The sequence below is a fragment of the Danio aesculapii genome, chromosome 22 (genome assembly GCF_903798145.1).
Source record: "Danio aesculapii chromosome 22, fDanAes4.1, whole genome shotgun sequence".
NCBI lineage: Eukaryota > Metazoa > Chordata > Actinopteri > Cypriniformes > Danionidae > Danio > Danio aesculapii.
Window position 1 is genome coordinate 21,331,255 of NC_079456.1, and position 27,889 is coordinate 21,359,143.

Genomic DNA, 27,889 nt, shown 5'->3' on the forward strand with positions numbered 1-27,889 from the left:
AATCTACTCAAGAGAAAGTACACATTTATAAAACTACTCAGTAAATTACAATTTCTGAGAAAAACTAACTAAATGGGGTCAAAAGTAACAATATGCAACTTTTGCTTGAAGTGAAATTATAATGGAGTTGTTCTACATTGATAGACCACTCTTGAGTTAGTAACCACAGCAAAAATATTTTTCTGCTAAAAACATGATATTTTAAATGAGGTTTTTATTTAAAAAAATGGTTCTTCCGTCCCTGCTCTCTCATACTTATTAGATTTTTACATTGTGATTTAAGCTGTATGTGAGAATTAGTAGAACAGTACGCACAAAAACACTAAGAATGAAAGACCAGAATGAACTACTTCTGCCACATCAAATACAGTTTACGTGTAATTTGTAAAGGGAGTGAAGCGATGCAGATAGGCCATGTAATAACAATAACATACTGTAGATGTACGTCTGATTTTCAGTCATACTACTCATATTTATACTATACAGAACATATTATTTCAGCAGTTGTGAGGAAAGCTCAAATTCAATACCACTCCAACACACACTGATCCCTACAGGAAGAACTCAAATATAAACGAATGCTGTTTTATGAATGGTGTAATAAATAACACTGCTGGAAAAACAGCATAGAGTAGGTTTTGATGCTTGCTGGTTTAAGCTGGATCTTGCCTTTACCGGTCAGCATATGTTTTTTTTTACAGCAGGGAAACTGAACTCTTCATAAGACTTAATTAATTTCTGTAGCTCCTGAGAATAATCTGTTTTACCTGTCTTTTTTTTTACCCTAAATGTGCCAAACAACTTTGACTTGCATTTTAAAGGGACCACAGTTTCATCTAAACATCTTTTTTATTGTTCCACTGAAGACAAAATTTAAACTTGCAAGAAAATAAACACTAGATTTTAGGTGAACTACCCCTTTAATTTACAGTTCCACGGTTTGAGTGACGTTTCATCCGCCAAAGAGTCGTTCACACCGGTTTTAGAAAGCGGCTCAAGTGATTCAATGTGAAGATCTGATTCATATGAACAATTCGTGCCGTGCGTGCAGTCAGTGCAGACCGCAGGTCGTACCAACCAAACAGAAACGAAAGGGTGAGAGGAAATCGGTATGTATTAAACGAGAGGGGCGAGGCGTCTGTTTTCTGACACACACACGGCGGTGATTTCTCCTCGACAACTCTCCCATTGGCTGGGTAAGGATGACACGGATCAGCATTTAACCGGGCATTTTGAATCAGGATTTCGGTGCCAGTAACCGTTGAATGGGCGGAACGTACCATTTTTACACAACACGTGAAAAGTTCAAGTTTACTATCACGAATCACGATCACTTTGCTGGGCTTTTACTTCAAGTTAGAATGAAGTGTGAATAGGTGAAGTGAAAGAAAAAAAGGATATTTATTCTTAGTTTTATGCATAAAAAAGATTTAAAGATAACTTTTTTTTTGGTAGAGTTGCAATTCAAAGTGATTCCCTCAACATTTTGGGCAGAAAGCTCTTCTAATCATGTAACGTGGTGTATTAAGAATGCTAAAATAAATTTAGTTATTGTGCAATTAATTGATCCAGTTCATGCTACATTTTGGGTGGCAAACATGTATACATTTTGTCCATTTTACAGCAAAAGCATGTGGTAACATTGCCAGCAGTGGTTTAAAGTAACTAATTACAAATACTCAAATTACTGTAGTTGGGTAGTTTTTCCTCAGGAATTGTAATTTATTAAGTAGTTTTAGAAATGTGTAGCTTTTACATTTTTAGAGCAGTATAGGCACTTTTACTCTATTACTTTCCTTCAACCTGCCGTCACTATTTTATTTTTTCTTGTCTATGGGGATTAGAAAAAACAGTTCTGTGATTCCGGTCCAATCAAAGGTAAATCACATCATAATGAACTACCTCAAGACATGTGCGAATTTGCAGCAAACTGTTTGGAAGCATTTAAAGTGTCCAGGAAGATGTCCAAAATCTATACACACATTGACCCACAGGCTGTTCAGATGCATGTCACTGATGAGAAGATGACGGATGTTTACTGTATGATGACCAAAATGGTCTTTAACACCCAGCAGACACAAGACGTCAACATGGCTGCAGATTGACATTGTACCTCAATGTCGTGGGGTCGATGCATTTTGTTTGGGAATGAAAATCATGTTGACATCAGAATTCAACCTCACGCTGATGTCAATATCCATTGTCCAACCTAAAACCAACCAAATATCAATGTCTAATGATGTGCTTGGTGATGTGTGGACGTTACCACTATGACGTCTATCAGATGCTGGATTTTGGTTATACCTGCAATAAATGTCAGTATTTGACGTCAATATGACGTTGGTTTAGGATGTTGGCTCGATGTTGGATTTTGGTCACTTTCCAACACAACCTAAAATCAACCAAATATTAACGTCATTTGACGTCATTATTGGACATCAAAATAACGTTGTCCTTAGACGCTAGCTAGACGTTGAATTTTGGTCACCTGATGTCACAACCTAAATCTAACCTAATATTAATGTATTATGATGTTGTGTGCCTGCTGGGCAATAACTAAATGCACTACAGAATGTTACGTTTACACATATTCACAAATTACATGTAAATGCATCAGCTTTTTACAGCGCAATACTCACTACTCTTAGTAGTTTTAAAAGGTCTACTTTTTACTCATACTTTGAGTAATATTTACAACAGACACTTTTACTCTACTTGCACTATATTTTTGGGCAAGTAACGGTACTTTTACTCGAGTATGATTTTTTCAGTACTCTTTCCACCACTGATTGTCAGTCAAGCACTTTCGCTTTGTAACCATGTTCCCAAAGCAAATATTTATCTGTTTGTCAAGTGGGAATTTGACTGTGAGATCATCTCATTTTATTTGAACCCAAAATTAGCAGAAGTCTGTCACAGATAGTGGATTTGAAATGACATTGTGAGTAGGTAGTCTGCTAGTCCTACATTTGAACTTCATGAATCTTATAAAAAGATTGTATATACTGTAGCATTAACGAGGGTTCTATGAATAACATTCAAACATATGCCACATCTGGCTTGTTCCTAGTGTTATGTGACCTGCCAAGGTCAGTTTAGTCACTTCACTGCCATTCACAAATAGTCTCTCATGTCCATCAGATGCCACAAAATGTACACAAAAAAGTCTTTTGGGTGTTTGAAAACATGTGTATTACATGTTTAGCAGTGTTCCAAATGCAAAATGACAACATTTGAAGAAGAAATAATATACACTCCAGCTCAAAATCTGTAATATTGACATTTCATGCTGCAGGTAAGCACCAGATTGTAAATACTGCTATAAAATAGCAAAAGGAGAATCCAGAGCTAGTGACAAAAAAGGAAAGGGAGAAAAAGAAACTGAATTTAAACTTTAAATAGCTGTTCATCAGCTAATCAAATGTTTATGACCATAGCCGTAAAAAAAATAAACTTAATGCATGCACAAATGGCTTTCACATCATTGTCCTTCATGCAACCACACTGTCATGACCTCCTGAGCAATTCAGATCTCCACAGATCAGAAATCACCAGATGACATGATTAGTCTAAGCAAGTTTACCTGTTTTTTTAAATACACAGGCATGCAAATACACACGAACACATACATACACATACAAACAAACAGAGGAGACCATGTGCACTACAGGTGGCTTGTCCAGCCCACTCACCTGAGTGAAACACTCAGAATTGCACAATGTTTTTCCAGAAACATGGAGCTTAGAAGAAAGTGTCTGGTGCATATGGAGAGGAAAAGAATCCTGCAAGATGTATAGAATTTGCAATGAAGCGCCAAAACGGGACACCAAACGGTGGAAGAAAGTTTTCTTCTCTGAAAAAAATAACCAGTTGTGGTCCTGGCGTTATGCGAGGCAATTTGGAAGCCAAAAAGATCCCTCTGGATTCATTTTTCTGCACAGTGGAGAAGGCTCCATCATTAGGGTGCTTTTTCCTTCAATGAGGAAATCAGCCTCAGGTTGCGCAGGGGTATCAAACAGAGGCTGGCTATGTGGACACAGGTACCTTTTTGAGGGTCCTCATCTGCGTGGTGATGATGAGTGAGTCTTTCAACAGGAAAATGCTGCAGTTCACAATGCCTGCATGACAAAGATGATGTTTGGAAGTTTGACCATTGTGTTTCCCGGTGTCCTGACATTTTATGCTACCCATCAGATTATGCTACCAACACTGTATTTGAATGGTTCTGAGGTTGGGGTTAGTTAGGGTGATATTACAGCTTCATATCTCACAACTCCACATTAAAATTTACATTAGTAGCAAAATGTAATGGGTGACATACTGGGTCATCAAAATGTGCTACCTACTTTTTGAATGTGAGGTAGGACAATCTGACAAGGTAGGACAAATCGACAGAACACCGGATCCAAATTCCATTGAAAACATTTGTGGATGAATGGCAAGGAAAGATTACAAAAAAGCCTATCAGCTCCACACTGAGGATGTTCTTCATGAAGCCAGCTTTAGCACAACAGTGTTCCCACCATCCTCCTGGAAACCGTCGCATGATCAAGTATGCTTAAACGAATGTTTGAAATCATTCATTTAAAAAGAGTTCCTTTTTTGACAATTTGGGTTTATTGTTGTTCTTTTTTGGCCTATATCAACTTTTGGTTTCATTTTCTTTTGCCGTTTTGAAGCAATGCTTACAATCAGTGGTGGGGTAATGCATTACAAGCGCGTTACGTAATGATACTACTTTTCTAAGTAACGAATAAAGTAACATTACTTTTGAAAAATAAGTAATAATATTTGAGTTTTTGTTTTAAAAATGTATTGCAAGTTACTTTTTAATTTAATTATTGAGCTTAATGACCCAAAACAATTGCTGAATTAAAATTAGTCACAACGAATCATACAGTCAATGAGAGAATGTGTTCATTATTTTGAACGCATCAAAGAAAAGGAAAAGGGGATTATAGTCTCAATAGACAGTGATTTTACTTGAGACATAAAGTATAAAAGTACAAACACATTGCTTTAAACTTTCAATAATCTGTATCTACGGTATAGCTCTGGAGTCAGAAAGTTCTCAGAAAGTTCTCATGACATTATCCTAATATATATATATATATATATATATATATATATATATATATATATATATATATATATATATATATATACATACATATATACATATACATATAATTTTTAAATGTGTTTTTTTTAAAGGTAACAGTAGGTGTAGGTTATACATAGTGTTGTTAAAAAAACGAAAACAAAAAAGATCAATCAAGCCCCAGCCAGTTAATCAAAAGTAACTCAAAAGTAACATTACTTACCATAAAAAGTTACTAAGTATGCAACTAGTTACTTCTTTGGGGAGTAGCTCACTACTTTCAAAAGAAATTTTCCCCAACACTGCTTACAATACACCAGCACAAAATATGCATACCTGTAATTTTCCCTATCTTTAGATTTCGATCAGTAGTGTACTAATATAGTAAATATTTAAATTACACTAAAGTAACTATTTATGACTTCTGGAAAAATGTTTTTGACATTTGTCTGTTATATTTATAGCCTAGTTTACATTTATTTTAAATTTAGGCCAATAACCAAACGGGTCAGAATTTACTCAACGCTGGATTGTGATGTTCTGTCATTACCAGCTATTGAATTACCATTTTAGGTTGTTGCACATCTTGCAAGATGAATCCAAGTAGGTTTTAAGCTATTCCAGCAATTCATACACTCCTAATTTCAAGATGCTGACTTACAATAAGCATCACACAGTATGCATAAACACCACCATAAACTCTCACTGAAGACGGTTGTTCTACATCCAACCAGCGACAAACATCTACAGTAGTTAGTACATGAATAGCAACCCATTCCTGATCGCGGCCTTAAAGCTATATTAAACCCCTACAACCCCGAGGGCACTGTAAATGCGGACATTAGAGTCTAATTTGCGGGCCTAAGCAAACAGGAAGGGAAAGCCTTAAATCGTGAGGGCGTCTACCCGCCTGTCAGGGGGCTCAGTGTGTCGTAACGGGATAAACGAGGACAGAAGCAGGGATGGATGCAGAAAATAAGCCAGAAACGAGAGCCTGGCTCGGTGCCAAACTGAACTCGCTGACTCTCCTCGAGCTCCCCTAAAATTGAGGCCAATGGAGCGGCGGGAAGCCAAACGATGCTGGATGGAGCCAGCTGAGGATTTCACACATGACATTTATCTTATACGTCCAAATACGTAGTCAACTCAGAATTTAGTACGGTGTTTATAAAGAGCTAGGGGTTAGAGTACCAAATATAGTCACTGGTATGAGTGCAGGCGTAGTTTACGTTATGAGGTATTAAAAACTATTTCCAGACAGATGATGAACTGTCATTGGTAATAAATAAGGGCACCTAAACACCATGGTTAAAAACCAAGCCTGTGCTGCCATCTAGCGGTCACTAAGGCAAGGCAAGTGTATTTATATAGCACATTCCATACACATATGGTAATTCAAAGTGCTTTACATAAACAAGAATAAAATACAATAAAATGATTAAAACTAAAAAAAATTAAAATGTTTTAAGTTATAAAAGAATTTAAAAAATGTCATAGTAGTGCGATGTGTCTGATGTACCACAGTTTGTATTCAGTGAGCATTTCTGTAACGTATTGAGGTCCTAGACCATTTAGTGGTTTATAGACAAGTAATAATACTTTAAAATCTATTCTGAATGTAACTGGGAGCCAGTGTAAAGACCTGAGAACGGGTGTGATGTGCACTGATTTTCTGGTTCTGGTCAGAATCCTGGCAGCACTGTTCCGATGAGCTGTCTGACTGTCTATTTGGGAAGGCCAGCGAGGAGTCCATTACAGTAATCCACCCTGCTGGTCATAAAAGCATGAACATGTTTCTCTAAGCCCTCACTGGAAATAAAGCATCTTATTCTTGTAGTGTACTTGTGCTGATTTACTTACTGCTTTGACATTCAGATCTGACTCCAGAATGACACCAAGACCTTATTTTTTTTGTTGTTTCAACCTTAGAGCCAAGGTACGCATTCACCTAAGCTAAAAGTTAGTGGCATAAATAAATATCCAAGGGGGAAAAATTGGGACAAAGAAATAAACGTGTAAACAAGTTTCCAAAGAGTTTTATTGAAATACTAATTTAAGTTTCAGTCTCAGTCCCTTGTTTCAAAAAGCACACTTTGGGTTTTAGCGTTGCAAGCCTTCCCAAAGCTCCTTCCAGCTCCCTTTATTCTTTTTTGCTAAAACAGCAACATATTCCATCCGATGCAAACCTATACAACAGGTCATTTGGCACATGTTATCCCCGGTTGTCTTGTCAGTGCTCGAAGTATCGGAGCAGTTTCAAACCCAAACAAACATCATTCATAATCATCGTTGAATTGTTGCAGCATTTTCAGACCGTTTTTCTCCAGGTAACGAAAAAGACCACGATCAGGGTTGATCAAATAAATACTTAAGCATTGCCAGGACTAAAACTTTTTTTCAGATCAATTTGCTGACTTCACTTTGAACGGTCCAATTTGGCTTTATATACGTATAAAGCACGAATGCTGGTCGGGGTAAATTGATATATATTTGGTTTCAAATGCTGTTGAACATCAAAACAGCAGCGTAAAACCGCTGTAAACACTGGCCTTTGCCCTTTTAACATCTTCAACAGTCAGAAAGCATGCATACACAGACAGACGAGGCAAGAGTCTCCTTGCAACAAAACCCAGGTAAGAGTAACAGCGAGAAGCTGAGCAAAGTGCTGAATTTTAATATTTAAACGTAAGAGTTATCAGAAGTACAACTGATGCTTCAACAGGACCCGACAGATGAGCGGTTTGAGTGTCCACAGTAATGCGAGGAGCACTTCAGAGGTTTATAATGGATTCTCCACCATGAAGAGGTGCCTTAATGGAATTTAACAGTCATATTGTAACGAAAACACTGCCAGAAATGGTCAAAAACCCCACAAATACTCAGTATTCAAGCAAGCTTTTGAAATTGCTAAAGGGTTTCGACAACGATTGAAGGTTGCGTTTTTCATTTTGGATCTTCTTCAACCCAACAGGGTGACTTTAAAGAGATACAATCACTATTTTCTGGATGAAAACCACACAAGTTTGGCTCCAAATGTGATATGTTAGAGTCACATTCATAATTAGCAAAATTAATAACCGAAGAAACCTGAGGGGCAACGCACTTCTCGCACGTTTTTGCAGTACTTTTTACAACTACTCTTGATTAAAGCTGATGGCGGTAGTTGCAAAGTGATCATTTTCAGTCAAACGTGTGAAATATGTGCCGACGCTGAAGTGCTCCCTCACCTCTGGAATGGCAAATGTATCCGTTTGGAGCTCTATCACGGCCGTCCGCTTAATACTGATGCTGTCAAGGCCTCTAAACAAACAGATGGTGATCTCCCTCCGCTAGGCATCCGACGTCCACAGCACGTGGTCTAGCGCATTGCACAAAATAAGGAGCCAAATAGTGCTATGTCAGACTCTGGTGAAAGAAAACGGGGGCGAAAGGTTTACTGCACTGAGGATCTATTCAAATCCAAGGCAGAATTTGCATAAAATACTGACTGAAGACCAAAGGGACCGGACGGGATGTTTAAGCACTTAATTTTGAGGAGTGTGAAATTATAGTCGGACTGATGTATCCCCAAGGAAGATGAAAATAAATATAAAATAAAATATAGTTTATCATTAGGACCTTCCATTTTAGTACAAACTGGGGGAAAAAAAAATCATTCCATATGTTTTCCTCTTTCTAAGCCTTTGAGAATCTGGGAATGGGTGTTGGTTATCCCTGTTTGGAAAGCAAGACTGTTCCATTTCACACTCTGAGACCTCGAAAGGAAGGAGCAACCAATCCCATAATGCATTAGGGTACACAGGTAAGCATGACTGAATATGTCCCAAGTCCCATAAAAAAAACTAAATTCATGTGTCCGCAATGTCCTTATTAGAGCACTTGGCCCACTACAGGGGGAAAACATAACAAAAAAATAATAATAAATCAGTTTCGTGGCGTCTTACATTAGAGCAACTTGTTTTTAGAGCAAGCCAAGAAACCAAAAAAATCCAGATTTTCTTTCTCTCCCAAAAGGGAGAACGAAGAAGAAGAAAAATGAGAAAACGTATCTCGTTGTTAGTGCCAGTTTTGAAGTTGCTGTTGATCATATTCTGCTATCAGTTTTTTTATATGTGCCAGTTTGTTGTGTAGATATTCACAGCGGTTCTTCTCTTGGCTATAGTTTGGATTAGTCTGTGAGAAAAGACAATGCCATTAATATTTTGAATCTGAAGTATTTTGAGTATTTACACACTAAAAAAAATATATATAAATAAATAAAAAAATCAAGTGTCAGCTTACCTTTTTTATTTTGCGATACTCTTCAAGTATCTGATTGTGGATTGTCTGTGAAAAAAGGAAACAGATCTTTACAATGGTGACCGTTGCCATTTCCACTTAGAAGCATTTTTGCAACAGTTTATGCCTTCCTCATATACACTTACTGGTCACTTTATTAGGTACACCTGTCCAACTGCTTGATAACGCAAATTTCTAATCAGCCAATCACATGACAGCAACTCATTTAGGTATGTATTTAGAACACCAAAATTAGAATTCTGCTGCAACATTTGGATGGTCGGGTCAGAATTTGGCCTCAACAACATGAAATTTTGCATGAATCCATCTTGTCTTGCATCAACGGTTCAGGCTGGTGGTGGTGGTGTAATGGTGTGGGGGAAATATTTTCTTTGCACACTTTGGACCCATTAGTACCAATTTAACATCATGTCAACGTCACAGCCTACCTGGAGTATTGTTGCTGACCATGTCCATCCCATTATGACCACAGTACACCCATATTCGGATGGCTACTCCCAGCAGGATAATGCACCATGTCAAAGTGCGAATTATCTCAGACTGGTTTCTTGAACATGACAAGGAGTTCACTGTACTCAAATTACCTCCATAGTCACCAGATCCCAAAGGTGCTCTATTGGATTAAGATGTGGTGGAACGGGAGATTCGCATTATGGATGTGCAGCTGACAAATCTGCAGCAGCCTCTTGATGCCATCATGTCAATATGGACCAAAATCTCGGAGGAATATTTCCAGTACCTTGTTGAATCTATGCCACGAAGGATTAAGGTACTTCTGAAGGCAAAAGGGGGTCCATCCCGGTATTAGTAAGGTGAACCTAATAAAGTGGCCAGTGAGTGTAATCAACTGAGATTGTCAATTAAGTTAGTGGTAGTTTGGTCCTATTTTTAAAAATAAGGTATTTTAATTCAATTAAATTTTTTTTTATAAATCAATCACTTTTTCCCCCACAAGATCTGGCAACACACAAATCAAGTTTCTAGTTATTAAATAAAAATATTTAGAAAAGTAAATGCCACTAACTAGATCAGTTCAGAAAACACTGCGTAATTTGTTAACTAAGTGTTTTACTGCCTCCATTTTTGGGAAGTTATTTGTCTGGAGTTTTTACTTCCATAAAAAAAAAAGTTTGTTTACAAAACAGGATTAAGTACGAAAAGATGAAGTAGTTTAGACAACAATAACAATACAACAATTGTTGAAGTGGATTCTGAGAGCAAAATCTGAAAGCATGAAATGAAGTAAAATAATAAAATAGAAAGTACAGTATAACATTGTTTTCCTGGCAGTGTTATGCCAGTATTAAGAAAACAATGAAATATTTTATTACATAAATTATGTTTGTATTTACAGATCTTTACAATGGTAACTACACCATCGTTGCCATTTCCATTTATTGGAAGTGTTTTTGTGCTAGTTTATTATATAAATCGACTGAGTTTATAGCTATAAAGTTAGTAATATTTTGGTTTTATTTTTAAAATAAGGTATTTTAATTCATTTGTTCATTATAAATCACTTTTTTTGTCACAAGATCCGGCAACACACACAAATCAAACCTCTAATTGTCTAATTGCTTTCCCCAGAATAAAAATGTTTAGTAAAGTAACTGCCACTGACTTGCTTAGTTCTGTTCGGTAAAAACGGTGTAGTTTGTTAATTAAGTTTTCACTACCACCATTTTTGGGAAGTTATTTTGTCTGGAGTTTTCACTTCACCTTGTTTACAAAACAGGATTAAGTACTAAAAGATGAAATGACAACTTAGCTGGAGTGTGTGATGGCAATGGTTGTAGAAGCGAATTCTGAGAGCCAAATCTGAACGCATAAACTTAACTGTACTTTCTATTTTATTATTTTAGTTTTAACATTTTTTTTGTCAGTATTAAAGCCCATATTAAAAGCATAATGTAATATTTTATTACATAAATTATGTTTGTACTAAAATATTAGCACAAATGAAGGGCCAAGTCCATGTAAAAACATGACTTCTGCCATATTTTCTACTCAGATCTGGCAAAACACTTTACAGCCCTAAATGTAAGTGGCAGATATGTCAGTGAACCTGAAACTCTGCCACTGGCCTGACGCCAGCAGGCCATCCTCATTACTGAGCCCTATAAAGGATTATGAGCGCGTACTAGAGAAATAAATGATCCTTGCGACATTCTGCTCCGGTTATTTAACATTATTGCCTCTAATAAGTGGGTTGATTGTGTTGTTTATTTCATTACACTTCTTGACTACATGTTTTTCTTAGCACAGTAAAATTTTCAATTCATCAAGATGAGTAAATTACAGTGGGAGTCAAACAGACTGTTTAATTTTTCATTTTCCGCAGGAAGACGCGACCGCTGGGATCACGCAGGGGCCGTCGGCATATTAATAAGAAATGAGGAGGTTGTAATCAAAAGTGTGGATGGATGCTCTGCGTTTTTGGCGTGGAATTGTCAATGAAGATACCTTGTACTTGTCTGTGCCTTGCTGGAGTTGTTTGAGCTCAGAGTCGAGTATAGTGAACTGCCGAGTGATGCTCTCTATCCGCGCATGGAGGCCCCGGTACTCACTGTACTCGGAGTTGAAGTCGTTTTTGTAAGTCTGACGTTGCTCGGACGAGCTTATCACGGTGTACTTTCTGTTGAGGAAACCAAGTGCAAAATAAACATCAGTGCTTTAAAAACGCCATGAAAGTTTAATGTTATTTTTCTTTCAGTTTAATAATGCATGTTTTCTTTATTTAAATAAACCTGATGCAAAAGGGTTCACAAATGTACTCCCAACTTTAAACAATGACAAACAACCACTTACATTAAATAGTCTGCCGTCTCTGATGAAGACGCAGGGATACTGGAGCTGTTGCAGGTTCCGTTCAGACCTGAAATGAAATAGAAAGTCAATTCAAGGACAGACTTTTATCCTGCAGACTGAGGGACAAGGACAGTTCGCTGTGACGTTAGTCAATAGATAGAAAGCTGAAGAGGGACGTGCAAAACCACACATTGCTAAAACAGACTAGTTGGTGCTATGACTGAAATAAATGAACCTCACTGGATGATTAGATCCGTTGTTTGACTATTCATTAACTGATCTGAAGCCTCTCTAAATCTAGATTCATGAAAGACTACATTGTATAAGACTATTTATATTATATTGTGTATAATACTAACAAAATCAAAACACTTGGCCTTTTAAACAAATAAAACGTTATATTTTTCTATGTTTCCTCTCCATTCACGGAGAATGGCTACTACAGTGCAGGTGCATGATTGGTCTCGGTTGTTAATGCTGTCATTTGATTTAAATTTAACGTTCTAGTTTGTTCATATAACTGTTCATGACTGGTTAAAACAGAATGAAACTAATAGACATTTTATGTTTGTTCTTTAGTTGGGGGGGGGGGGGGGGGTGTTACCTGTCAGCACGCTTTGGTTATTTATGTTTGTATTATGTGTCCCATTATGTTTCTTTCTTTCTTCTTCCTTGTTTTTGTCTACTGCTGTTCCTGACTGGCTGGTTCACCTCCACATGGTACAACCAATCCTGACACAGGCTTATGCTGATTGGTTCCTGGGTAACAACTTCGTCTTTGTTGGCTCGATTTGTTATTGGTTTCTGTGCTCATTGCTTGCTTTGCTTGATTGATTCGGTGTTTATATCCCCATTTTTGTTGTGCTATATTGTCTGTCTTCACCTTTATTGACACTGTTGTCATTCTGGTGTAGTCACTGTCTGTTTTTACCTGTGTGTAATCATTAATTCCCTTTCCTCATGTTTCCCTACATAGGTTTGGTAGAAAGACTGTAGGCCCACACAGAATCTGCACGCGCAGAATTCCGCAGATTTTTAGCCCATCATTGATTCGGTTTATCTACCTGTGTAAAAGTGTGTAAATTGATATTTATTCAGTTTTTAAATGAATTTCAGTAATATTATTGACTAATATGAAAATATTTATATGATTCATTTACAATATAGTTTGTAAAGTAATATTTTCTGTCTTTTAGTAGACGTATTATATGAGAGACTTTTTTTTACCAAATAAAGTGGATCTATTTGCATTTTTAATTTAAATACATTAAATACAAGTAAAAAATGTATAATTTTATTTCATATATTAAGGTTTTAGTTATGATGCACCCAAAATTATTCCTCATAAATCCGGCCATTTTTAACAAAATTCTGCACAGAAATAGCAAAAAATGTCTGCAGATTCTTTCTGGCCCCACTGGCAGGTAAGTAGGTCACATGACAAACATTTCAACACATAGGAGTTCAACTGTCTAGAGATACACTAGGGCAGGGGGTGAGCGTCAACCCGTGTATTTTTGGTTAGGTGGATAGTTAGTGTAGTTTAGGTACGACATCTTTGAACGTTGAAGATTGTTTTTCACTTTTTTGTTTATTAGACTTGATAAGAGGGGATTTGATATTAGTAAGACTGTTTGGTTTTGATTGTTTCTTTGCTTTAGCGCCACCCATAGCCAGTCCTTTTAATTTATGTTTTGTTTTGGTTGCTGATTGTAAATATTGTAAATAGCTCACTCACTGCTTCACTAATCACTAGCTGTAATAAAATCACATTATTTGTACAGCAATTCTTGTTTGTGGTTGTTACATGGAGTATAATTTTCCTCGAGTGTTTGTTTGAACCAGATCCTTGGTCAAGTGTGTAACCCCACTCCCCTGGACCACCCAGAGGTTGTAACAAAGAAAATTAAAACTAGACAAAAACTTCCCAAACTTATCTGAGGCTTTGGATTTTAGCGTTAGCATTGTTAGCAACTGGACTGACAATTTTAATTTACTAGAGCTTCTATGTTAAGCTGCTTTGACACAATCTACATTGTAAAAGTGCTATAGAAATAAACGAACTGATTTGTATATAGCCCATCACACGTTCTCATGTTTATTTTGTCTTGCATTTTGTGAGGAGTAAAACTGACATGTGGTTTCAACAACCAGATGCATATTAACCTGTCTGAAATGCATCCCAGGTCACCTCCCGAGGTGGTTTGAGTGATTATCAGTGTCAAATCCATTTCACATTTGCACCTGCCATTTTCACATAGCCATCTGATCAGAAAAAATGAAGTGTCCAGGTGTAAATAACCCCTAAGACTGTGTCCCAAATCACATACCACCATACTATATAGTACGCTAAAAATGTGAGTCTGCGAGTCAAGTAGTCTGTGAAAACTCATTGAATTCGAAAAACAGTATGTGAGAAGTACCCAGATGACCTACTACTACCGGTGAGATTCTGAAGTGCGCATTGGATGGACGCTACGCTATCCCATGATGCACCGTGAGAATTCATGAAATGAGTAAAGGGACGCAACTGACGTAGGTACGTCACGTGATGACAAAATGGTGGCTGTTGTACATAAGAGTTGCATTCATATTGTAAAGTACAAACTTTTCTAATGGTCGAGTAGTACATATAAATTCAAATGCAGTACCTACTTAGTAGGCGATTTCAGACACAGTCAGAGTTTCTCATCCAAATTCCTGGAGGACCACCAGCACTGCACATTTTCCGTTGCTGCGTCCCAATTCGCATACTTGTACTACATTTTAAAAGTATGTACTTTTTTGTGAAGCAAAAATCATATACTTTTGAGTGTGTAACAGAAGAGTATGCAAGCTTTGGGACATTCTACTTCCTCGTTAACAGATCATTATGTTGCTTGGTTATAAGCCCTGTCAATCATCTCGACATCCACATTTTTGTCATATTTAATTGCCTACCATATTGGAGAAGCAGCAGCAGAATAATCTGCCATTCATGCAGAGAAATCTCATCATGGTCTTTTGATAATTATGCATTCAGAAGTTATTGTCCAAATGCGTCTTTATACAACAGGGGTCACCAATCTCGTTCCTGGAGGTCCGGTGCCCTGCAGGGTTTTGCTCCAACTTGCCTCAACACACCTGCCTGGGTGTTTCAAGTACCTAGTAAGACCTTGATTAGCTTGTTCAGGTGTGTTTGACTAGGGTTGGAGGTAAAATCTGCAGGACACCGGACCTCCAGGAACAAGTTTGGTTATCCCTATTATACAAGTTCACATTAGGGTTGCACTGTTTACTCGTACTATGGTAGTATTGCAAGACAATGGCTCCAAAGTACTGACGGTGCCACTGAAGTTTGTAAACGGTAGCATCGTCATTAATGGTTTATCTACAGTAGATAATGTTGCATGTGGAAAAGCCACTAAAATGCTCACATTTGTGCAAAAATAGATCATTTTAATTCAATAGTCTGTGGAGCCCTTTAAGGTTTCAAAACTGTGTAGAATTTGTGCCTTTTATGGTTCCAACACTTCAGTTCGAACGCACATCTGAATCGGTTCATTTCTGTTCCTGTTAATATGATTTAGTTGCTACAACAACTGCGATAATCTCTTAAAAAGAACGACTCACAAAGTGAAATTTTGAATTACTTTGGATTGTTAGCTGATAAGACTACAAAAAAAAATAAAAAAATAGATGAACAACTCATTGAAACCATTTTTGAGTACTTCATTTAGCCTAAATGTGTTGGAAAAAATTCTCTTGTGACAAATTTCATTCAGTTTAATTTGTATCTTTTTTTTTAATGTATTTTTGTTGGTAAGTTATCTACAAAATAAACAAAAAGAATGAATAAATGTGCAAATAATACTTTTTGACCTTAAGGGAATTATGAATTAAATTTAAGTAGGCATATTATAACATATAATATAGTATTTCTGACAATTTTCTTTATAATTAGAGTTATGAACTACAGTAAATCGCAATACTACTTGGTATCATGATACTTCAGCTGGTATAGTATCGTAAGATTAATTAATGTGACAACCCTAATTCACATTGTTGTTGCAGATGAAATATAACACAGAAAATGCGATTTAAATGTTCCAGTTACAAACATCTTTACGGAAGCCTCTTTACTTGACGGTTGGTCTCGCGTGTCCACCATGTTTGTAGTTTATTTACACTTTTCACCTGCATTTGTAGTTCTAATCCAATGGAATTCACATCCAACGCACAATGTATTGTGGGCAATATCAGCGGTTAGAGTATGGACACTTCTACACTTAAAGTTTTTACCAGAAATGGTAAACCATCCGGGAGCTTTTGACATACTCTTTTTAACACACTATGATTTGGGACATACTAATTCTATTTTCAAATACTATTTAGGACGGATAGTATGTGAATTGGGATGCAGCACATGTCTCTTTAAGCAAACACACCCGATTCAGATCATCAACTCATTAGCAGAGACTGAAAGACCTGAAATGTGACACAGGAGACATACAAAACATGCAGTGTTGGTGCTCCTCCAGGAAAATGGTTGAGAAACACTACCCTAAGATACTCCACCCCCACTACAAAATAATGTGCTACATTCAAAAGGACAAAACTCCACCCGTGGAACTCTGAGGTGCTTTCTGACCCTGACATGATAAATGATTCAGAGAAACCGATCCTCACCTGTACTCTTATCGCTTGCCGTGACGTCACAGGGTTTCCTCTGATCCAAGCCACGCTCTTCATCAACTCTCCTCTCCTTCTTCGTGTCCCTCTCTCGATCCCTGTCCTTATCTTTGGATTTATCTTTGTCCTTGTGTTTTTTGGACTTCTTCTTAGACTTGCCGTGCAGAGAGGGTTGGGTGGTCTGGGTCAGAGAGCCGTCCAGACTGCTGTGGGGTGGGGACAGGGAGCTCTGCCTTTCCTCTTGCGTCGTGGAGCGAGGGGCAAGTGACGGTGGCTGACTTAGTCTCTCTGCCACTGCTGCCTCCTGACCGTCACAGTCTCGGCCGTTGGAGTCGTTGCTGACATCTGAAAGAGGGTCGAAGGGTCGGGGGATCTCCAGTGGAGGGAACTGAGAACTTGACGAGGTCTCGGTCGCTTGAGAGGTGTCCTTTCCATTGGACGAGCTCAGCTTGCCATTGATGAGTCCTGTAGACTTGCTGACTAGATGTGATATTCTGGGTTTCTTATTGGCCAGGGGATCAATGAAGTCGGCTGCAGGTCGTTTCTGGGGGTTGTTGGGGTTCAACTGAAGTCAAATATTACACAGCTTTATATCAGTAAATGATTGCCAAATGTTATAATCATCTTGGAGGAAGAAATAAAGAAATGTAACATCTTGGTTGCATTTTGAGGCAAGATGGACCCTTTTTATATTTCTGGGTTTCTCGGTAGCAGAAGTCAGAGTTGGGTAAATTTAGCACGCAGTGAATGGGAGAGTGCAACAGATCATTTTTTTACAATCCTATTTGCTGAAATAATAATAATAAAAAATGAAACTCCACAATGGTGTTAAAGACTTTCCTTAAAGGGGAAATGAAGCACTCAAGTTTACATTATTTTGTACATTGAATTCCTCTTTAATGAAAATATATTAAACTCAATTAATGAAACCATTTAGAAGAAAACGCCATGTTTTACTATAGCTTTTAGATCTATAGCACCGCAATCTTGGAATACGCTGTGTCTGACGTCACGGGGTTGGTTCTGTTCCCTCGGCTGAACAGATACAGCGAAAGTAAAGACTGAAAACGGAGACTGCAGAGCCTAGTTTAACACAATGCGTGAAGTTTTGGGCTTAGAGCTGGTGCAAATACAAACATCAGATGTGTGTCCAATATAAAAATACATATTAATTCTATTTTTTCCCTTTTAATTACCGATCATGTGCTTTGATCCACTCTCTGTATTAGGCTGCCTGACTGCCTGTATGGGTTTCAACAAGGTCCGCTACTGATGTAATGGGGGCGGGTACTTTCACTTTTTACTACTACAGCTGCTCGCCTGTTCGTGTGCAAACCAAACTAAGATCAGCGCGTTTTCACAGGTCAGGAATTTATCCTTCATACATGTTTAGAAATCAAGTTGATAGACTTGATATTGAAATGTCTTGACAATCCACACAGACGTGACTTAGCGTGAAGTCATGCATAATTTTAATCATTGCATTAGTCTGAATGTAAATTTCCTCGTCAGGCAGCGCTGCAGCAGCATGGGAGAGTAACCGTATTAACAAAAGAAAAATACACAACTTAAGACACTTAAATACTTGTATTTGCACCAGCTCTGCGATGCACATCCACAACTTCACACATTGGGTTAAATTAGGCTGTCCAGTCTGTGTTCAGTCCGTTACTACCATGGTTAAAACCCATACAGGCAGTCAGGCAGGCTAATACAGAGAGTGGACGAAAGCGCATCAAATGATTAATAATTAAAAGGGAAAAGAGGAAAATAGAATAATTCTATATTTTTATATTAGACACACATCTGATGCTTGTATTTAAACCAGCTTTACGCCCACAACTTCACGCATTGGGTTATATTAGGCTCTGCAGTCTCCGTCTTCAGTCTTTACTTCCACTATCCATTCAGCCGAGGGAACAAAACCAACCCTGTGATGTCAGACACATCGATATTCCAAGATGGCGGCACGCTAGGCCTAAAAATTATAGTAAAACATGGCGTTTTTTTCTAAATGGTTTCATTAATAGAGTTTGTTTAATATATTTTCATTAAAGTGGAATCCAATGTACAAAAAAAGGTAAACTTGACCGAGTGCTTCATTTCCCCTTTAAAAAAAAAAAGAAAAAATTGAGACGGCAGCCCTCTCTGCATTTCAAACACCTCGCATAAGCGGTAATTTGTTTCTTGTAGTTTGATGTAAAGATGACATAAAACATACATAAATGCATTTAAATGTTAGAAAATAACCAAAATATTAAAAACCTCTTGGACTTAAATGAGTCATAACAGTCTTATGAAAAGGGTCCATTAAGAACAACATGCTATAATCAATCATGCATGTGTTAGTTTGTTCCTCCAAAAGTCTTTACAAAAAGAGAAAAACAGAAATTCATTAAAGCATTATGAGCAGGGGTGTACATTTTTTTTTGTTTATAACCGTTTCATCTGAGATGTTGCTCAGTCCTCACACTGTTGTTGGCACTTCAGACGTCCATTTTTCCAATATTTGTAAATATGTTGCATACCTCAACATTCATTTGTATGCCTTTTAAATCCAAATATAAACCTGCATTTAAATTTGCACCTCTGATTATCAAGTATAGGTTGACATGGAGAGGATTGGGGCTACTGAAGAAGATGCGGAGAACCGATCGGACTGGAAGGAATTTGTTGGTGTGGGTGAATAACTTCAATATAAATTGCCCTGGGAGTAAGTAAGAGTAAGTATTTTACATTTGTGATATGCATATTTTGCCATTTATCAGATTTCTATTAGGGTTGGGTTGATAGACAATGCCATCGTCCATCGCCGATGGCCGATATACGTCACAATGCTGAGCCGGCATCACGATCCTCCCCCCACCCCCTTTTGCAAACCCACTCGCGAAAAATACACACCTAGGCCCCGTTTACACTAATACAGCTTAGTTTTAAAATGGCATTTTAGAACGAAAACGATCCACATCCACACTGGCATTTCATCTAGCATTTCTAAACAGCCCTCTTTCCACACTATACGAGTACCACTTGCGGACCACGCACGCACGCACAGTCATGCGCACGTCTGAGCTCCAGCTCAACAGATGCTTTGAGCAGTGCACACCAAACAGTTTATCAAGGATGTACCGCTGGATCACGTCTCACTATAGTTGTTAAACGTGATATTTAATTAATCTCGTCTCTAACAACTCTTGTCTTTTGAATCAATCAGGTAACGTGTCACAGCGTCAGTACACTGCTTTAATCTTTCACTTTCCCGCTTGTAGTTAGTAATTTTAGCAAAAACCTCAGATACTGTTGGTTGGTTCTTGTTAGATGTGCACCTTTTTTGCCAACCAAGTTTGTCGACGCCATTATAACGACACTGATCACTCTACCGTTTCATGCCATTTCCTGTGGAAAAAGTGATTGACAGGTGGTAATTTTTGTGTAACATCTTTAATTGTTTATGATTTGGTTATGGGTAAAACAAAGACCATGCGGGTCAGGTAGTTGAAACGGTAGGCTAAAGAATTAATTTATGAATTCATTATTCATGAATAATTAATTCACTGACGCCTATGAGGACGATGCCATCACCCATCGAAATGTTTCACATTAGATATTGTACAATGCCAAATTGGTCGACATCGGCCAACCCTAATTTCTATATTTGGCATCAAGCAATCTAGCAGGTCAACAGAATGTGCGCAAGAGAAGCCCTGATTGCCACCATCTGTGGTAATATGGGAACGCGGTTGTAAACTCCAGCCTTGACTGCAATTCCATCCGTTCACACAGAGACCAACTTTATTTTACATTCTACCTCCAAGCCACAAGCATGGAAAAGTTGCAGGAGCCTATGTCCCACAGCATTTGATTCACACCCAAATTAATTAATTCTGAGGTAGCTTAAACTAAATCCAGAGCGTACTGGCACCACTACTTAAAAAAACCCCAATAACAAACATCTGTTTTTAATTTGAGTTTATCTGGCAAAGAAAAGCACATTGTTATTATGGTCATCTAAATGAGTGTTTCTCAACCACCTTCCTGAAGGACCACCATCTCTGCGCATCTTCCATGTCTCCTTGACCAAACACACCTAATTCAGATCATCAGCTCATTAGCAAAGACTGAAAGACCTGTAACGGGCGTGACAGACAAAGAAGACATCAAAACATGCAGTGTTGGTGGTCCCTCCAGGAACAAGGTTGAGAAACACTGCTCTAAATGACCATAAGTAAAAATAAATTGCGCAATCAAAACAAGCACATCCTTTACACAGCATACATTTGAACATGTTTGTGATAACTATCTTACCAACGTTGCATGGGGAAAGTCCTTAACTTGGGGAAACGGATCCCAAAATGCCAACAAAGTTATCCTAAAGTGCTTCTTTAGCAGCATATCTGGTGTGTATTTTTTAATTTACCTCCACATCTGTGTACAAGTAATGTGCACCCCTGATTATGAAGAAATATGTGTGTTTACATATTTCCAAACAGATCCATCATAACAGTACTACACCATCTTTGACTGGTCTGAATGGAAGGAAAAAGGCTGACCTGAGAAGGCGAACTGCTGGCTGGCTCTTTTTGCGGGCTGACTGGGCTCTCCGCAGACACCGGGGCACTGCTCTGAGGCTTACACAGTTTTCTGTGGAGAAAGTCAGAAAGACAGGGACAACCCTCAACTTAAAAAGAGCCAAGGAACTGCTTTAGTTGAGAAGAACAATCCAGAAAGGTGTAGCAGACTACTTTGTATATTTTTGAGGACTGACAATTGATTTGAGTGCAAAACATTAGTGAAAGTTCAAACATGTCAACTGTCAATAGCATAATCATGTATAAACATTGCTCACACAGAAGTCAAACTAGCTGCACACATCATTACTATGGACTGCTGGCTGAACGTCTTATCTGATGCATATGGCAAACAACATGGGAAACCGAGGACACAAAAGTCACATTTCCACTATCAGGCTGAATGGTTTCTTTGCGTTATTCCGGGCTAGTCAGCATGGATACGGTTTCATTAACCATGGTGCTAATGGAGCTCTTTGAAATTTAATACACATGCGTTAGCTGTTGTGTTGGTAAAGCAAGTGTAAGGAAAACAGCAATATGGACTATGGTCATATGTTTCTGTTTTTGGACTGTTAAATAAATAATAAAAAAAAGACATCAACAGTGTTATCAAGCTCGCATAGACATTCAACTGGAACCATACAAGAATATTCTTATAACTAGGGCCAGGCAGAATCTATTAATATTTTTTGCTATTTCTGCAGATAATTTAGTAAAAAAAAAAAAAATAAAAATCTGCAGATTTATGCCGAATAATTTTAGGAGTATCATAACTAAAAGCTTAATATATGAAATAAAAAAATAATACGTTTGAACTTAAGTTTTACAATGCAAATCCATTTAGATCCGCTTATTTGGTAAAAGCAAGTCTCTCATTTAATATATCTACTAAACGACAGAAAATACTACTTTACAAACTGTATTGTACTTGAATCTTATGGAAATTTACATTTTATTATTATTAATATTATTATTATAAATTTCACAATAAAATTTGTGAAATTAATTAAACTGAATAAATATAAATTTAGACACATTTAGACAAGTAAATACATAAGCCCCTTTCACACAGTGATACCGGTAAATATTCGGAAAATTCCCGGAACGACTTTACCTGTAAATAAAAAAAAAATAAAAAAATAATAAAAAAAAAAAAAACGCTATTCACACAGGCAAGAACATTCCGCAATTTTTCCTAAAAAGACCGTTCACACATCCATTCCAAAATACGGGTAAATTCTGACATCATTTCCCAGAAATGAGCTCTAAAGGCCAGCGCTTGTATTTGTAAACATAAAAGGGGTCAGGCTTTTGTTGATGGTTTCACTTTTATTCAAAGCTTTAGCACTCATGCAGCTGCTTTTGTCCCAAAGACATCCAAAGGCAGAAGCGCAAACCGCAGCTAGATGTTTACACATTTGACAACATTAAAAATTTTGTAGATGGGTAAGTGTTGTGAACAACTTTGATGGAAACATATGGAGCAACACTTTCACATGTCGAGATGTACATAATGTGTGTGTGCTGGCGCTCACTGGCTCCTTCACGAGCACAAGAGTCAATCAACTGAAGCAGAGCTTGAAGGTAAATGGACCGTTTCATTTAAATAATTTTTTAGTCATTAAGATGGTCATTAAGATTACACATGGCAATAGAAATGTTATCTGACTAACATCTAGCAGCTAAATGTGTCTGAAAAAAAAATTCAAAGGCTTTGATTTTCATAATCGGTGCGGATGTGAATGTATCTGAATGTTCTGATTGGCTGGAGTAGGCATCTCATGTGAACGCGCGCTTTCCGGCAATTTTCCTTCTGCGTTCACACAAAGCAGTATTCCAGTAGATTACCGGTAATGTAACAACTCTTTCCAGAAAATTGCAGCAACGAATTTACAGGTATTTTTTTAAAAAAGCACCTAATCACACATGATCCCTTTCTGGAAAGTTGCCTGTAATTTACTGGAATGGTCTGTATGTGTGAAAGGGGCTATAGACTGGATAATGGGCTAAAAATCAAAACAAAACAAAAAAAGTCTACTGGTCATTATGCGGCAGGTGATACAAGAGGTCTTTTTGACTTGCGATACTCATTGTTCATCCGGGAAATTCTGAATCCACATTTCTTTAAGTGAAGTCACGTACTATAACCTCCCAGTGACATCTAATATGTTGACGCTCCAAGTATAAAGGGGTTTTTCTTGTCATTAAATCTTGGAAAACATGCTCCCCAAAATAAATGCAATTGCTTTGACAATTGATTTGAAAATCTACCAATCTCAAAATAAGTAAATAAAAAAGGAAAAGTGTTTCATTAGGTGACATTGGTTAATGGAAACTAGGGCTATATGATACTGGGATAGCATGCAATATTGAAGTTGAGTGTTGTGATAATATTTCTTATGACATAATTAACTTAAAAAAAATGATGTAATGATCAAACTAAAACAAACAGGCAATAGCTAGTTTGAGCTAATTAAATCTAAAAACAAAACAAAACAATTAGACTTTAACACCACAAATGACTGAAAACCTCTGAAATTCTGATTCTAATCGGCTGTTGTCATTTTCCTTTCTTGTCTCCCAACATTAGTATTTAGATTCAGCTCTAGGTTCACCTAACAACACCTACTGGAGAGGTGGGGATGAAGATAGTTAAAGCTCCATCTGATTGGTCAGATCTGGATAAACAACCTATGCGTAGAGCACACAAAAATTAATGTATTGCAGTTCTCTGCGTTATGGATACTGCTTATGCTATTGTCGCAATAACTTTGATATATTGCACAGCCCAAAATGAAACTCTCTGCCCTAAACATGCAATGCATACTGCATAGTGAAAACACTGCATGCAGCAATATTTTAAAGGTCCCATAGAGTGCTTTGAATGTGTATTTTTATAATTGATGTTTGGCGCAATCTTAACTGAAATATGAGGAGGGTGGGACAGTGTAGCCCCTCCCCTTTAAAAAAAGCATAGCGTTTAGTTTGACAGTGAGACTGGTTGAGCTCAAGCGCATTAAATGTGAAGCATATTGAAGAGGGTGGGGCATGTCAGATACTAGAGAGTTTTTGATTGGTCACGATTAGATGAGAAACCGAAATATGAGGTGACGCAAATAAAACCATTGATCCATTTAGGCGGAAGTGACAAACTACAAGCTTAACATGTTTATATATCGGTTTTATATCTTATAAACATGAATATTGTCACTGTTTTTGTGCGCACTGGCTTAGAGATATCCTAAAAACGAACAACACCGATTAGGGCCGGGCGATTTGGCCTAAAATCAAAAACTCGATTAATTGACCATATTAACTCGATTATGATTAAATGAATGATTATTTATTTGATGTTTTTTGCCCTTATAATTCACTGACAGGTTTTGTACAGCAAATAAGCCCACATAATACAAGTGAGAGATTTTTGAATGTGGCGTGCATTACTTGATTTTAAAATAATTGAAGTAATTGTTATCTATGATTATTTATTGAACATCAACGCTGAACAGCTGAAATTAAAACAGCGCCTAAAACGTGGCTCTCCACACTGCCCATCTTCGTCACCGCTACTAAACTGACCAATCACAAAGCTTGTGCTACACATCGTTGTGATGTGTAGTTAAAATTGTTTGAAAGTTGCACAGGTATACGAAGGCTGCGTCGGACCGTACTCCTGCTCTTGGCAGAGGTATAATATCATAACAATAAGTAAAAATCATAATATAATAATTTTAAATTAGCCTTAACTGGTCATGTGACTCCACACATGGTAGGGAAAGTAATTTTAAAAAATTGACCTGGAAAAATTAGATCAATAATAGTTCTGAATGTTGACTTTGATTACTTTTCGATGTATCGCCCAGCCCTAATACGAACATCTAAAACACTATTTTAATTTCATGGGACCTTTAAGAGGTGTCATTTCTGTTGTTTGTTGCCAACAAAAAAATTGATGTCACTTACTTTAGCAGATATAATTTTCCATAAACGCATACACATTTAATATCAAACTCTGTGCATTTAATACAGTTAATGACATCGAAATCAGGTTCAAATTGCTGCTTGTGGTCAAGTGCATTTGACCGAAGGAGTTTGAGAATGTCAACAGGGGGCAGTATAATATGGTCGGATGCCTCCCAAAAGCAGGCGCAGCCTCTATCGGGGGTACACACACAGGGGGCTATGCCTGAGAGTAAGTGGGTGCGCATGAGTCTCTATCGAACGGTGTGTGCCCCAAGCACGGCTGGACCTTGGACGTATGCCACCCACACACATGGAACAGCATGTGCTGGAATAGTGTTGCATCACTAACCTCGCAACTGCACACAGTCAGGGCTCTTACGTGACAGCCTGGCGTCCGCAACCAGATGGGTGCGAGAGGGGGTGTGTGGATAGAAAGGAAAAAAAACAGGCCCGTCAACTGATAAGCGTCGTCACCAGGCTCAAAGTGCAGTCGTGCCGAGTGCGTTCCACCTGGGTGTTGGGTTTGTTTATGGCAAATATTTTCATTTTGTTTTCAACAGATAGCACAACACTATGTCCTCGCCAGTATAGCACGCAGTGTGGCTTCGCTAAATTTAGCTTTCAGGGGCCAGTTTTCCGCCTGAAGAGTTCATGGGAACCCAGACTTTCCATGTAGAGCCAAAAAGAAAGCTTGTAGACTATATTGAGCAATAACTATTACTCATGTTGTGCATGTTTTGTTATGCAAAACACTACTGCAGGGCAGAGAATGAATACGCAAGTCATTTATAATCTAATAATCAATCACTTCTCCATGGAAACGCATATACTGCTATCTACAGTATCTGTTATCTACCATTGGTGCAACTACACTGCTGTAATCAATTAATAATGCATAATTACATTATATAACAAAATGACAATATTTTGTAATATAAAACAGGGCTGGGCGATTAATCAAAGTAATCGACATTCAGAACCTATAATCGATTAATTTTTCCAGGTCAATTTTTTTCAATTACTTTCCCTACCGTGTGTGGAGTCATGTGACCCTGCTCTGCTTTGCACTACACTGACGATGACGGAAAGCTGCGCCATATTTTCCATTACATTAAAATTATTATTTACATTCAAATATTTGTTTACAGAAGACTCAAGAAATGCAGTTTAAAATAGTATTCAGGGTATACACAAGTTATTGTATTTAGAAGAGATACTGCTTATTTTCTACCTCTAATATGAAAAACACTGAAATTTATTTAGTTAATTTACCTAATTTCACTTTTTATAAGTCACTGTTCGTTTGGAGCAATCTGTGTTTTAATTCCAGTTGTTCAACATAGATGTTCAATAAATAATCATAGATAATAGATAGTGTGTGTTTCCTTCAATTATTTCAGAAGTAATGCACGCCTCATTCAAAAATCTCTCACTTGTAATATGAGAGCATAATAACTGTACAAAACTTGTCAGTGAACTATGAGCCCAGCTCTAATATAAAAGCATTTCATTATAAGAGACAAATGGTCCTAACTTCATGCCACCATTTACATTTAGCAGATGCTTTTTCCCAAAGCGACATACAATTGAGGAGGCATTCAGCGATTGTGTTTCGAAAAGGCAACACAAAACAAAAAGTGCTAATGATACAAAAGGAACTGTGCTCAGAGAATTTGGTGCTAGAGTAAGGGGGAGAGCTTTTTAAAAAATTTTATAGATTAAATTTTATTTTGTCGTCGTAGGCGGTCAATTAATTATTTATGAATAATTAATTCAAAACGAATTTAAACTATCTGACCCGCATGGTCTTTGTTTAGTAGTCCCACACGGAATCTGTGCGCACAGCAATACGCAGTATTCCACAGATTTTTAGCCAATTGAGTTAACTTATTTACTTGTGTAAGTGTGTAAATGTTTATTTTTCAGTTTTTAAATTTATTTCAGTAATATTATAGACTAATATGGAAATATTAATATGATTTATTTACAATAGAGTTTTTAAAGTAATAATTTCTGTCTTTTAGTAGAAATATAATATTAACTTGCTTTGTTTACAAAATAAGTGGATCTAACTGGATTTGCATTGTGAACATTTAATAAATGTTAAAAAGGTATTATTTTTTCATTTCATATATTAAAAAGTTTTTAGTTATGATACTCCCTTAATAATTCTACATAAATCCACAGATTTAACAAAATTCTGTGCAGAAATGGCAAAAAATGTCCGCAGATTCTGTCTGACCCTACTCATAAGTAACCAAATCATAAATAAAGGTAAGTTATACACAAATTAACACCTCCCAATCACTTTGTTCACAGGACTCTGGCATGAATAGGTAGAGTGATCAGTGTCGTTATAATGGCGTCAACAAACTTGGTTGGTAAAAAAGGTGCACAACCAACCGGAACCAACCAAAAGTATCTGAGGTTTTCGCTAAAATGACAAGTACAAGTGTAAAAGCAAAAGATTAAAGCA

General features: G+C 37.3%; 1 protein-coding gene across 1 annotated transcript in view; it reads right to left on the reverse strand.

Annotated features, from left to right (window-relative positions):
* Nucleotides 1–7,121: 7,121 nt before the first annotated feature.
* ell (elongation factor RNA polymerase II) overlaps nt 7,122–27,889 on the reverse strand; it is a 79,266-nt gene continuing 58,498 nt past the window's right edge. Inside the window, 6 exon segments of the mRNA XM_056447583.1 lie at nt 7,122–9,274; nt 9,383–9,427; nt 11,864–12,035; nt 12,209–12,275; nt 16,877–17,444; nt 21,430–21,520. Of these exon segments, the coding sequence (XP_056303558.1) occupies nt 9,158–9,274; nt 9,383–9,427; nt 11,864–12,035; nt 12,209–12,275; nt 16,877–17,444; nt 21,430–21,520 (1,060 nt within the window). The 3' untranslated portion in view covers nt 7,122–9,157.